This window comes from Sinohyriopsis cumingii, chromosome 4 (assembly GCF_028554795.1).
Source record: "Sinohyriopsis cumingii isolate HCF-2022 chromosome 4, ASM2855479v2, whole genome shotgun sequence".
NCBI lineage: Eukaryota > Metazoa > Mollusca > Bivalvia > Unionida > Unionidae > Sinohyriopsis > Sinohyriopsis cumingii.
The window spans coordinates 93,091,768-93,106,168 of record NC_142964.1 but is presented as its reverse complement, the minus strand read 5'-3'; the positions used below and the strand labels follow the sequence as shown (position 1 = coordinate 93,106,168).

Below are 14,401 nucleotides of genomic sequence, written 5' to 3'. Positions count from 1 at the left end.
TAAATGAAAATGGCGCTGATCAGTTGTCTAATATGGCCACTACAGCAGCCATCTTGAAAATGTTACCGCTTTTCATCCTGAATGGATGGTCATAATAGCATGGGGTTTTCACAGATGGACTTCTTGTGATGTCTAATTCGTCCTAAATGATAATGGTGCCAGTCAGATATCCAGCATGGCCACCACAGATGCTGTATTAAAAGTCTTATTGCTGCTCATTCTGAAGGAAAAAATCATGTTCACATAATGTTTTCAACTGAAGACTTCTTACTATGTCTGGCTGGTCCTGAATGAAAATGGTGCTGTTTGCACATTCAGTATGGCTTCCAATGCTGCCATCTTGAGAATCTCATTATCACTGCTCCTGATGTGATGATTGTATAAAAAATGCATCTTGTGATGTCTAGTTGGTTCTAAATTAAAATCACTCCACTCAGACATCCATTTAGGGCCACCAGTGTCCATATTGAAAAACTTTGAATCATTACTTTTCCTGAATTAATAATCATATTAGAATGGGTTTTCACTAAAAAGGCTTCTTCTGGGGCCCCAAGTGGCTGAGTGGTCTAAAGCACTCACCATTACAGATCATTGCCATCTCACCTCTGTCTGCATGGGTTTGAGTCTTGGATTCAGCTAATGTGGTTATGTGAGAAAGCTTGTCAGTAGCTTCTTGTGGGTCGGTTGTTATTTCTGGTCTTTTTCCAGGTTCTTCCTCCACCATTTATACTGGCCGCCATGTATAGCCTATCTTGTGCTGAAAAATGGCATTAAACCCTACAGCAACAACAACTAAAAGGCTTCCAATGATGTCAAGTTGGTTCTAAATGAAAATGGTGCCAATCTGACCTCAGTATGCCCACCCCAACTGCCATCTTGAAAATCTTATTATCTTTACTTCGCCTAGATTGCTGATTCTATGGACATTGTGCTTGCACCAGATGTCTAATTGTTCTTTGATGGAAATGGTGTGCATCAATACTCAAAATTCATAAGGGAGCAATGGTCTTAAGATATCTTGAATTACATTAAATTCTGGAGGGACTCTAGTTATATGTCTTGTATATTTAGGAATTACAGAATTTTAATGTTCTGTCAACATAAATGTTAAAAACAATAAGGCAAATCAGAGCAAGAGGAATCAGACTCTGGGCAAGTAATTTTTGTAAAGCCATTTTTCCCTGGTCTGTATCTGAAAAAGTTGTCTGATCACTTCTCATACCCAAAAGCATACATATAATCACCATTTTGACCCTGAACAATGCCATATCACGAATATTTTATTGAGAAATATTACATTTTTTAACCAGCATGTTCTTTACAGTTTTATTGTACTCAAAATACATCGACTGATGATGACCTTATCCAACTGGCAAATTGATAGACTGGGACTGATTCGGAGTTTGCTTTTGTTTTATGTTCATCTTTCCTTTTTTTAATTCATCAACACATCTATTCACCCATCCTTTGTACCATCTGATGCATGCACACGCACACACATTTCATGAATGCATTAAAAGCATAATATTATCTCTCACCTCTACAGCAATTGAACTTGGAATTGATGTCAAGTCTGTGAAGTTGATTAATATCATGCAATTTACACATCATACATTCAGCTTGCCTTGGCCAAGGAGCAGATCTTTTCATTACTGGATCAAGCCCAGAAATTTGAACAGTTTTCATTGAGATCATGCATGTGTGAGAATATTTTACTTACATTATGTTCAAAGACCACAAAACTAACTCCAATCCCATTCATCAGTACATTCATTGTGGACATGTAATTTACAATGTACACTTGTGTATATCATTACTAAAGGGCTACATTTTTAGGTATCATTTCATTTTCATTCATTTCAAAATATTTGCCAGCAGTTTTGAATCTGTAGTCTTTGGTTATATATTTGAATCTGTACAGAAAAATCAAGCCATACTTCAGGTTTCAGATGGAATTCTGAATGTAAGATCTTGCAAATAATGAATAATCTTTCAGAACTCTTCATCAGTGGTGCAGTGATAGCATCATACCAATTTCTAAATCTGTTGTCAGTGCTACATTAAGAAAAGTGAAAAAGAAGCCACAAAAGGAGCCATTTTTTATTTGGGCAGACTGTACAGAACACTGTGCATGTATAGGCCAACCATTACTGGCCAGTGTAACTTATATTTTGCATTTCAATTCTCCCATATTAAAAAAAATAATTGCTGAATGTACCATTTGCAAATGAGCTATGATCTTTCCAGAACTAGAAAAAGTGAGACCTGAGGGCCCTGACAAAGTTAAAAAAGTGGAATTTAAAAAAATCACAAAATCAATCAGGTGGTTCATTTTTATTCCAGAAAATGATACATACTATTTGATATAGTCCCACATCTTCATTAGCATGCCATCTCACCGTGCCTTCACTACTGGGAGTTAAGTTTATCATGCTGGACTCAACACATAGTAGAATCAGATGAGAGCAACTTCAGTACATATTTTCACATATTTATGCTTCTTACAAAGAAATACAACATAGCATTAGCTAATTATTTCAACTGTCAGTACATATTTGGTCAATAGTCATCAACCATGATGATGCCTCAACTAATTAAACTTCGTATTGCATCTATTTTAACTAGTCAGTGTTTTATACTACTCTTGGCAACAGGTACTATCTATTCAATTATCTGTCATGAGGTTGTGCTTGATTGGGAAACTCTTAAATGTGCCACTACATTTAATTTGTTTTACATCCTTTTATTTTGTATGGGTCCATTGAGCCTGATAGATGTGACTTAAATACATGAAATAGCAAAAGATAATTGTAATTAGTTTATGGGCATTGTTTGAAATTAACACTATATGGGTTGTTATATATGCAAAAGTATTACCAATCCAATTCTAATATGTTCATTGAGATCACTGACTAAGTTAGCTTTTTTCAACTTTTTCTAACATGTAAAACTTGAATAAACTAATATGAGTTTGTTTTTATGTATGGTGTATTAATGTCATTTGATGTACTTACAGAGTAACCCATACGGTAATTGGTCAAAAGTTAAACCTGAAAATCTGGTCAGACATAATGAGATATGGCAAATATTTTAGAGAGAGTAAACCAGACTTGACACATTTGGTTTAGGCTGACTGTTCACTGGGGTTAGGCTCACCATTTCCCATGGACAGCTTTGATGACAGTGTAGTTTGGTATCCTTAAATTTTCTTTTATGATTTATATGATACATTCCTCCCCTGATAAGATGTGCACAACAGGAGTCAGAACATAGATTGCAGCTTAAGTATGCATGTTGGTGGTGGTTTGATGAATGTTTTTTTTAACTCTGCTAAATAACTGCAATGTGAATAATTGTCAGTAAATAGCATTTGCTAATGAAGTTCACTTTTCTGCATAAATTACTTTTATTTCGAAGATAATCAGTCTGTGAAAAAATCATTGAAAACATATTATATCACTGCTTTTCAGACATGAATGTGGTTATATTATAGTGTTATTGTTCATTGAGAACAATACTCTAGTTCTTTCAAAGAAAATGATGGACATTTGTTCTCAAAAACAACATTGAAACTATTTTTTATTGTTCTGCTAGGACAATAATTATGCAGTGATTTAATTGCAGTTAATGAAATTTCTGCTCATCCTTGGGTTCACTACTAATCTTGGAACTTGATTCTCAATAATGAACCCTGACTGTGAAATTATGCTTGTCATGCACTGAATACACCTTTAGTTTGCTTCCCTGGATGACATTCGTGAATAAGTAGGATAATCAGCTGATTATTGTTACTTTATTTAAGTTTACTTTGGTGGCAGAAGTGGTTAGAGCATCCACCTAGGGTTTAGGAGTTTGCAAATTTGAACTCTGGCCAAATCATACCAAAAACTTATAAAAATTATACTTGCAGTGGCCTCACTTAGTACTCAGCTATAAGAGGTTAGTGCTTGGGTTGGTTGGCTTGGTGTCAGGATAATATGACTGGGTGGGACATGATTCTACATGTCTGCGGCATGACATGCCCCAGTTGTATACATAACTATAGAAACTGCCACACTGCAGACATTGTAGCAATATGACTAAAATTGTTAAAGCTGTGTTACAAATCAAAATCTCATTCATTTATATAATATTTAAAACAGTTCATGTTGTATATCAAGGCTGAATCCAGTTTATTTCCTTTCAATCTAATTTTAAATGTCTATTTTCCATCAGTGCCCCTTAAGCAAACTCCAAATCCAGAGTATGACAGTACATTTGTATTACTTTGTCCTGGTTCCACTTTATAACTGGTACATGTTATATTTCCAATATGCAGAGGTTTTGTTTACTGGAAGATTGGTTTATTTCTACATGTATTATATAATTTATTGCAAATATACTGAAATGTTCAGAGTCCTACTCTAGCATAAGTAATTTAAAAGTATATCAGAAATATATATGCATCTTTAGTAGTACATTTTCAGTATATGACCAGTAGGCTTTCAATTCATTGCTTGTAATGTAATAATGTAATATCTCTGTCATTAATTGTACAAGTAAGAGGAAATATTAAACTTCGTCGTTTCCTGTTTGCTTTACATGGAGTTTATTAAACAAATGTGAGGCAGTTCATTAATTAATATCTTCTTTTCTTTAATTTAATCTTCACAAAGCATTTTCCTCAGGTTCTAATGAATAATCTTCTTATTTTTGACTTTGTTTTTTTTTAATTTGCTTGATCCTTTATCATTAATGTATGTGACATTTCATCTCAGAACAAAGACAAAGCACATATAGCAAATCAGTCCCAATGTTTTTGATGAGTGCAATGCAGATTATATTTTCACTTCATAACCTGATTTACTAGATGAAGTAAGTGGAATTTTCTTTCTCATTTCAGTGAAGAAAGCCAGACTTAGTGGCCCACCTGGTAAGTTGCTATTCCTGATTTTATTAGGGGCAATACACATCTGGAGTGATATTGCCATAATGTATACACATTACATCAAGTGGGTGGAATAATTAGTATCTCTTAGCACACCTGGCCTTAAGGCCAAGTGAGCTTATTGACATGGTCCTTCACCCATCATGTGCCAGTTGTCCATTCACAGTTGTTATTTTGTACTTATTAAAAGTCGTTTGACAGATTTGCATACCAGTATGCTTGTATGAAGAGCATTCTGGCAGGAAGGCCTTTTAGATTGGGTAAAGTGATACTGATCCATCATCTAATATGGCCACCATTACTAAAAATAGAAAAATGTCTTATTCAAGCCCTTCTGAAAAGCTGCTCAACAGGCTATGACAGATATGATAGAAAGCGTCCTGGCATGAAGGACTTGAGATTTGTTCAAGGAAGATGCTAATCCAACATCAGAAATGTACACTGTTAACTAAAACAAGATTTTCTTCTCTCTCAAAAGCTGCTGATTCAAAATAAAATATCACCATCCTACTAAAAATAATAAACCTTGAAATAACTTATTAAAAATAGCTCAACAAAATTTGACTAAAATCATTCAGTTTGATATAAATACTGCATATCCACTATGAAACATATGAGTTAAAATCCACCACTGATGCCTGTCTGTCATCAGATATGGCTGCCATTACTAAATATTTAAACACCTAAACAGAATTTGACTAACTTTGACTGAAATCATCACAGAATAAAGTGAATCAGATACTGATGCAGTTTTAAAAACTTTAAGGTATCCTTGCATGAATGACTTATATATTAGTACAAATGGTGCCAATCTGCCAGCAGATATGGTTGCCATTACCAACAAGTAGTATAAGCTTTAGTAAGTTCTTTTCAAAAAAGGTATGAACAAGGTACAAGATTTGTTCGTGTAAAGCTGATATGCAATTCAATATAGCAGCTGTTACAATTAGAAGAGAAACTTGTAAACAAATGTTTGACAAAAACCACTGCACAGAATTGGACGAACAGCAAGAACTGTCGCATACAAGGGACCAGAATTTACTATCAGATATGGCTGTCATTACCCAGGGCGGCATAACTTGTAAACAACTCTATCTCAAGAAGTTTTTCAACAGGATTTGAATAACATGGACAGAAGCATCCTGGCCAAATGCCTTTATGTATTAGACAGATGATACTGGTTTTGTATCAGATATGGTTGGTCATACAAACAACAGAGAAACCTTGAAACTTTTGTTTTCCTAACATATATATATCATATTCAACAGAATGCATTGTACTGACCCAGATTTCATGGCCATACTCTTGCATATGGCTGTTTAGCAGATGTCAGCCAGGTGAGCGATTTCAGGCCACTTAGACCTCTTTATTTTAACCTTTTCCAATTTTTTAAATGTTTTTAAAGTTATAATGCTATTATGTTTTATAAAGGGCCAGTTGCTTAAAACCTTTGTAAATTTTTGCTAAACAGTGTCCTGCTTAATGACTGAAAATAAAATTTGAGGTTTGGTTCATAAAAAGGGGTTCTTATTTAAATCATTCACTAATAGGCTGTGCAGTTCTTCTTAATATTGCACATCTTTCATAGTTTTTTTGTTGTATGTTTGTCTAGGAATATTTTTTACAAATTCATTTTTCTCATGTTTCTTGTGTTTGTAAAAACAGTCTTGTATTCAAGTTTTTCCTTGAATATCTTCTTTGTTTTGGTTAGTATGTACACAGTATTTTGCATCGGTTGGCAATGAAAATGTACAAGTCAGATGAGTGTTTAGTAATTTCTTGTTAATGATTATTGATACTTTGCATCCTCTGAATAGATCGTGAAATTGGAACCACACAATTTCTCTTTTGACAGAATCTTACCATATACAGTATAACGCTTACAATTTGAGTCTAGCTGTAAACTCCATTGACCTAGATCTGCCATTGCATAATGCACTGCCATATCCAGTTTCATTATTTTGATAGGAATAATCAGTTGAACAAACAAGGTAGACCCTGATCTGCCAGTGCATTATATAATGGCACATCAGGGTTAGTGTTGTTTGAAATAGACATGACTAATAAGTGAGCACATACAGTATTCCATGACTGCTATATATGCTCTGTGAATTAGGCTGAGAGGTGATTTAAGATAACAATTTTGAGGATCTTTTACAGGGTTAAGATATTTATCAGATTTCAGGAACTGCTTGTGAACTTAAGTTCAGATTACATCAGACCTGTTAAACATCCAGATTAGAGCAGGTGCACACATCAATTTAACATGTCATAAAAGTTTTGTAGGATTTGAATGAGTATGGGTATATATATATATATATATATGTATGTGTGTGTGATCCACCCATGGTGCAATAATGTGAACATATAAATATTCTTTCAACTGCAGGCCTGTAGGTCAATGATGAATTTCCACTCATTAATCATTAATGAAATATGAAAATAATGATAAATAGTATTAATAGTCCCTGTTTTCTAAACGAATTTAACATGGTACACAATTTCATTGCAATCCTTTCTTTTATCCTTTCCCCTCTCCCCTCTTTTGAATAAGGGACAAAATTTGCAGAAAGAAAAATAATTTGGGCTGGATAAAAACCTATAAACTGAACTTGCACCAAGTAAGTTACAAGAATATGGTTTGTCCTAATGGTATGTTTACACTTTCCTTGGGATCTTTCGATAGTGTTCATAATATCAATGATACAAAGTTGCAATAACCTGTTGACACAATATTTATTATGAGGCACACATTTAATGCTGTGTTGTTGATGTTGTTTCTTAAACCTATTATAATGTTCTAAACATCAGTTATTAAACCATCCAAGGGAGGGAGGGAGGGAGGGAGGGAGAGAGAGAGAGAGAGAGAGAGAGAGAGAGAGAGAGAGAGAGAGAGAGAGAGAGAGTTAGTTAGTTATGGTTGGTGGTAAGGTTAATTAAAGCAGAATAATGACAGTTTGTGAATGTCTGATTGTTCATTTTACAAGAAGCTAATGGTGTTTTTAGTGCTCTACTTTCTTCATAAAAGACATCTTTGATATTTAAATTATAAATGTGTCTTTTATTGATTTTAATCAATGTGAGTAAAAATAGAAATTCAGAAAGAAAGGAATCAGCTTTTCAATTTGCAAATGTGAATGTGAACAACAACAAAAGGCATAGAACTACATTTTATAGCAGACACACTCGGCAGTGATGTGAGTTCATTCACTCTGTAAGTGCACAGTTGCCCAGTGTATATCTTAACTCTGTTCAAAGGGCAAATATGTGTATTTGTATGTGATGTAAATAAAATATGCCCGTATGTATAGTATATGTATTGTATGTTTGCTGTTTCATAATAAAAAATTTATTCATCTCATGGTATATCATTGATAGAGCTTACATACTCTACATCTCTCTTGGTATCCGTCCGTCTACGAGAGACGATGGCATAGCTCCAAAGTACGCTTTTGCTTATCCTTCTTTTTAGCTCTCTTTTCAGCTTGCTTTATTCTTCTCTTTTCCTCTGCGTTTTGAACTCCCTGCCTGACAGCTAGACGCCAGCTGGAACGATTGTTTGCACAGCTCTCCCAGTCGTTGACATTGATGTTTGCTGTCTTCATATCCTTCTTGCAAACATCTTTGTAGCGCAAATGTGGTCGTTCAGTTGGTCGCGCACCTTCTGCTAACTCCCCATATAACAGGTCCTTGGGAATGCGACCTGGGTCCATTCTCTTGACATGGCCGAGCCAGCGAAGGCGCCTCTCGCTGAGTATGGAGAACATGCTGTTCATGTTGGCGCGTTCTAGAACCTCTGTGTTGGGTACTTTGTCCTGCCACTGGATGTGCAGAATGCGCCGCAGACATCTCAGGTGGAAGCTGTTGAGTTTCCTCTCGTGTCTTGCATAGGTGGTCCATGTTTCGCTGCTGTAGAGAAGTGAGCTGAGCATGTACGCTTGGTAGACACGCAGTTTGGTCTTCTCTGTGAGGTTGGGGTTGTTCCAGACCCTCTGGTTAAGTCTGGCCATCACTGCTGCTGCCTTGGCAATCCTGCCGCCCACCTCAGAATCAATGGAGAGTGAGCTGGAGATGTTAGACCCGAGGTATGTGAAGTTCTCGACAACTTCCAAATTGTACCCATCGATGGAGACAGAGGGAGGGAGTCTGTGTCCTGTGCCATGACATTCGTTTTCTTCAAACTGATGGTCAGTCCAAATTCCTTACAGTCATGGGAGAGGCAGCATACCAGCTGCTGAAGTCCATCTTCCGTGTGTGATGTCAAGGCTGCATTGTCGGCAAAGAGCAATTCACGGATGAGTACCTCTGTGACCTTAGTCTTAGCATGGAGACGGGCGATGTTGAACAGCTTGCCATCAGCCCTGGTATGGATGTACACTCCCTCGCTGCAGTCCTTGAATGCGTACTGGAGAAGCATGGAGAAAAAGATGGCAAAGAGCATTGGTGCAAGGACACAGCCTTGTTTGACTCTGCTAATGACTGGGAATGCTTCAGATGTTGCGCCATTGAAGCACACTGTGCTGTGCATGTTCTCGTGGAACGACATAATGACAGCAAGCAGACGTGGGGGGCAGCCGATCTTCTGCAGGAGTCTGAAGAGTCCACTCTGACTAACCATGTCAAACGCCTTCGTCAGGTCTATGAAGGCAATGTAGAGGGGCATCCGCTGCTCGCGACACTTCTCCTGCAGCTGACGTAGTGAGAAGATCATGTCTACAGTTGACCTGCCGGCTCGAAATCCACACTGGGAATCTGGGTAGACGCGGGAGGCTAGGATCTGCAAGCACGCCAAGGCAACACGGGCGAAGGCCTTTCCGACGATGCTGAGGAGGGAGATGCCCCGATAGTTGTTGCAGTCGCTACGGTCTCCTTTGTTTTTGTACAAAGTGACGATGTTGGCGTCATGCATGTCCTGTGGGACTGTGGGATGTATCCCTGTTCCCAGCAAAGGCAGAGGAGTGTGTGTAGGGGCTGGAGCAGTGCTGGTTTTCCGCTCTTGAGGACTTCAGGCGGAATGCCATCACTTCCAGGAGCCTTCCCACAGGCAAGGCAATCGATGGCTTTTCCGAGCTCTTCCAGGGTGGGCTGTGTGTCTAGCTCCTCCATGACAGGCAGGTCTGGAATGGCGTCCAGGGCAGTTCCAGTGACATTGTTTTGGGTTGCATATAGCTCGAGATAGTGCTCAACCCATCGCTGCAGTTGTTTCCCCTGGTCTGTGATGACTTTGCCCGTCTTGGACTTGAGGGGGGCGGTCTTGTAGCTGGTGGGGGCCTGTCGCCTTTTTGATACCCTCATACATTCCTCTTGTATCCCCGGTGTCAGCAGCTGTCTGTATGCTGTTGCAAAGGTTCAGCCAGTAGGTGTTGGCACAGCGGTGGGCGGTCTTCTGGGCGTTATTCCTTGCAATCCTGAGGGCTTGTAGTGTTCTGGGGCTAGGTGCAGCCTTGTATGCCAGGAGGGCTTTCCTCTTTGCCTCAGTCACGGGCTCCATCTCCTCCCAGTTTGCCTCATACCAGTCGACATTCTTTCGCTCCCTCTTCCCGTAAGCTGTGATGGCTGAATTGTACACAGAGTCATGGATATGGGACCACTTGGAATCAATGGTGTCATCAGGTGTCACTTTGGTGAGGGCTTCCTTCAGTTTGCTGATGAACTGCTGTGTTTTCTCTGGGTTGCTTGCACAGCAGGTGTTTATACGTGGGTGACCCTTCTTCTTGGCGTGGTGCAGCTTCTTGGGTAATATTCGCACCTTGCTGGCCACGAGGAAATGGTCCTTGTCACAATCGGCACTGTGGTAGCTGCGGGTAAGGAGGACACTGGCCAGTTCTGCACGCCTGGTGATGACGAGGTCTAGCTGGTGCCAGTGGCGTGAACGTGGGTGTCTCCACTACACCTGGTGGATCTCCTTGCATTTGAAGAAAGTGTTGGTCACACATAGGCTGTGGGAGCAGCACATCTCCAGCAGTTGCTGACCATTCTCGTTGATCTTGCCCCTTCCGTAAAAGCTGAGACAGGTGGACCAAGCCTCATGGCCAGCTCCCACTCTAGCATTGAAGTCTCCTAGTAAGTAAAGGTTTTCATTGTTGGGGATACTGGATATTGCCTGATCCAGAGCCTCATAAAACTTGTCTTTCTCCTCGTAGGTGGAGTAGAGGGTTGGGGCGTACACACTGAAGATGTTGACCGGGCCTAAGGATGTTGACAGCCGGAGGGCAAGGATTCTCTCAGTACCTGATGATGGAGGTTCAATGAAGGCGATTAGCGTGTTCCTGACGGCAAAGCCTACACCATGCTGCCTAGGTTCATCCAAGGGCTTCCCCTGCCAAAGAATGTGTAATTGGCTTCCCTGATGGTGCCACTGTCAGCCAGTCGGGTCTCCTGGAGGCAGGCAATGTTGATGTTCAGTCGGGAGAGTTCTCTGTCAATGACGGCAGTCTTCCGTGCATCGTCGATCTGCTGTAGGTCAGTGGTTAATCCAGGACACATGGTCCTGATGTTCCAGGTTGCAAAACGAAGAGTTGGAGTCTTTTTATTTCTTCTTTTAGTCTTTCCTGGTGCAGAGTTTTGTGGCCCACTTGTCGAGATGGTTCTCTAAGTTCCACGCACCCAGTGAAGCAGGCAGGCCATGGCGGGCAGCACCTTACTGACTGGGGGCTGCCCAGCTTGAGGCGGGCGGTAGCTGTCCAGTGAGACCTGATGATCTCTCCCACCGTCAGAAGTAACCCCTGGCGCCAAGCTCTACGCCAATCGAGCTTTGACTTAGAACCGGTAAACTGCTACTTCTCGTGTTGTGCCGACGCTGTATGACGACGCTGGAGTGTCCTCTCCAGTGGAGCTATGAAGCCTGGGCAGGGTGGTATGGAGAATCAGCTGTTGCCCATGCAGCAGATGCCCCCTCTCCACGCAGCTGGTGTGCCCAAGGGAACGACGAATGCCAATACAACTTGGCACCTATGGCGTCGTAGGAGTTGCCGGAATGACGTTCAAGTCAATGTCATACCGCCTTAGGGACTCCATCTCCGGATTTTCTGTTGGGGTTTACTCCCTTAGCCTTTCCCATGAGTGGGTATAGCCACAAGGCAGCAGAGGTTTGGAATCGGAGTTTTCCTTCTCCTAGATGAGCTACCATCCAAGGTTTACGAGTCCCATCTACCCGAAGCAACTGGTTTTAAGGCGCCAGTGGGCCGCCTTCACCCCTTCTCCTGTTAGTAGAAAACATGGTCTGCCGGGCTTCAAATCTAAGCCACTCGTGAAGGCTAGGAGCTGGATTTTAGTTGACAGAGGCAGTAAGAGACGCAGGCCGTATGGGGCATTTTGGAGGATTGGGGCGCTTGTCTCCCACTCCCACCCCGGGCAATGTCAACCTTAGACCATACATACTCTACATATTATATATATAATATGAGTAGAGAGGGTAATAGCTAAAAGCTCACACAGTGCACAGAGAGTGCCTCTATAAATCTATGTAAAACTGCAAACAGCTCCCCTGTCCTCTATAGATGAACAAAAGGTGCTTATCCTGCCACCAAAGAATTTTGACCCATTGTCAGTGATTTAACACATTACACCTGGAGGTTTTTGCCATTTTTGCCTGAAATTTGAGTAGGAAACACATTTTGAAAGCTATTTCTAAATACATCCGAAAACACCAACTTCCAGGTGATCATCCAACAACATATTGCCTAATTGTGTTAGAAACATCGTTTTTCATTGGCTGTTTGGCTCGCGCATAAACAGAAGGGTAAAAGTTGGAGAAAAAAAATTCTTCTATTTTTTGTTGTTGCTAAACTAGAGACATTATTTTTGTTTCAAGACCACTCTTTATTCCAAATGTCCATCTTATCCTACTTTTTGCAAAGGTTCATCTGTCTGTTTGCAATTCATACCGGTTTGCCTTAGATCTGATACCAAAAAGTCTAAAATCCGGACACAAAATTGGATTCCGACCATGGAAGAATTTTGGGTAGAAAAAAATCAGGTCCAAAAGATGAGGTTTTTCCCTATGTATTTTGTAGTGCAACTAGAAATTCCAGATTATTTGGTATCATTGTAGAGCTACCTCTGTCTACCTTTCTATAATACCACCCACTTTAGTGTATGATGCATGACCTTGATGCTACAGAGCTTGGCAGTAGGCTGCTACCTCCTGCCACGTTAACTCGTCACCAGGGTTTAATGTGTTAAAATAATGATTTCAGATACTATCAATGCATTCTTGGCATAAAACCAATACAATGGAAATGGTATAGTCTTAGTTAGTATTGGAAGTGGGTTGAAATTTCAAGCTTAATATTATGTTTATCATAACAAATCAGCCATCAGTTTTCATTGGAGATATTTTTAGCTCACCTGACTGTAAGACCTGGTGAGCTTATGGTTTGGGTCCATTGTGCATTGTTCATTGTTCATTCACATGTGTTGTTGACAACTTTTCAAAATCCGCTTGACCAGTTTTCACATGATGTTACAGGGAGCATTTTTACTTCAAGGCCTTTCATCTTTGTTCAGTGGAATATTTATCTACTATCTGTGGCCACTGCTAAATATCTAAACCATCCTGGCATAAAGCTCTTTCAAATTTGCTTAAATAATGCTGATCCATGATCTGATGTCATGTCCACCATTACTAAAAACAGAAAAACCTTTAAACAAATTTTGCACAAAAGAACACTCAAACCAATTTGACCAAATTTGACATATCCCACTCTGGCATTATAAGAGGGCTGTCATATCTTTAAAATAATCCTGATCTGCAATCAGATATGGTCACTGGTACTAAAATTAGAAAAATATTAAAAGATAGGCACCATTGATAACAATTGAATATTTGTAAAATGGTTTCCTCAGAATCTGCTCAGAAAATTTTGACTAAAATATGGCAGACAGAAAGAGTTCAGTATTTAGGACTTTATGGTTCAACAAATGATATTGATTTTGTATCCAATATAACAATCTTTGCTGAAAATAGAAAGCCTTTAATCAACTTCTTAAATACCACTCGACAGAATTTGACTAAATTTGACATAAATCAACATGGTATGAGGGGATTTTACGTTTATTCAAATAGTGACAGTCAGTTTTCCGTCAACTATGACTGCCATTGCTATCAATAGAGAAACCTTTAATAATGTCTTCTAAAAAAAACTTAGCAGACAGAATTTGACGAAAAATTTGACAGAAACTATCCTTGCTTAAAAGCAGTTCTGATTTAATGATGCTGGTCTGCCTTCATATATCGCTGTTACATAAATATAAAAACGTTTACACAACTTCATGTAAATAGGAATGCTGAAGAGAATTTAACCAACTTTGATATAGAGCTTCAAGTGATTGAGGAATTTCAGCATTGGATGAATCCTTCTGATGTACATTAAGATGAAATTATAAAAATTAGAGAAACCTTGAAACAATCATATTTATAACATCTAATCAGTAGAATTGGAAGAAATGACTTCACTAAACAATGGAAGGCTA

The 14,401-nt window shown here is 39.3% G+C and overlaps 1 protein-coding gene across 2 annotated transcripts in view; it reads left to right on the top strand.

Annotated features, from left to right (window-relative positions):
• The window catches only part of LOC149801686 (protein unc-13 homolog B-like), a 271,956-nt gene that overhangs the window by 11,955 nt on the left and 245,600 nt on the right, over positions 1-14,401 (top strand). For both annotated transcript variants that reach the window (XM_089955954.1, XM_089955953.1), the window contains exon 2: positions 4,883-4,912. In XM_089955954.1, the coding sequence (XP_089812080.1) occupies positions 4,883-4,912 (30 nt within the window). The remainder of the gene's footprint in view (positions 1-4,882; positions 4,913-14,401) is intronic.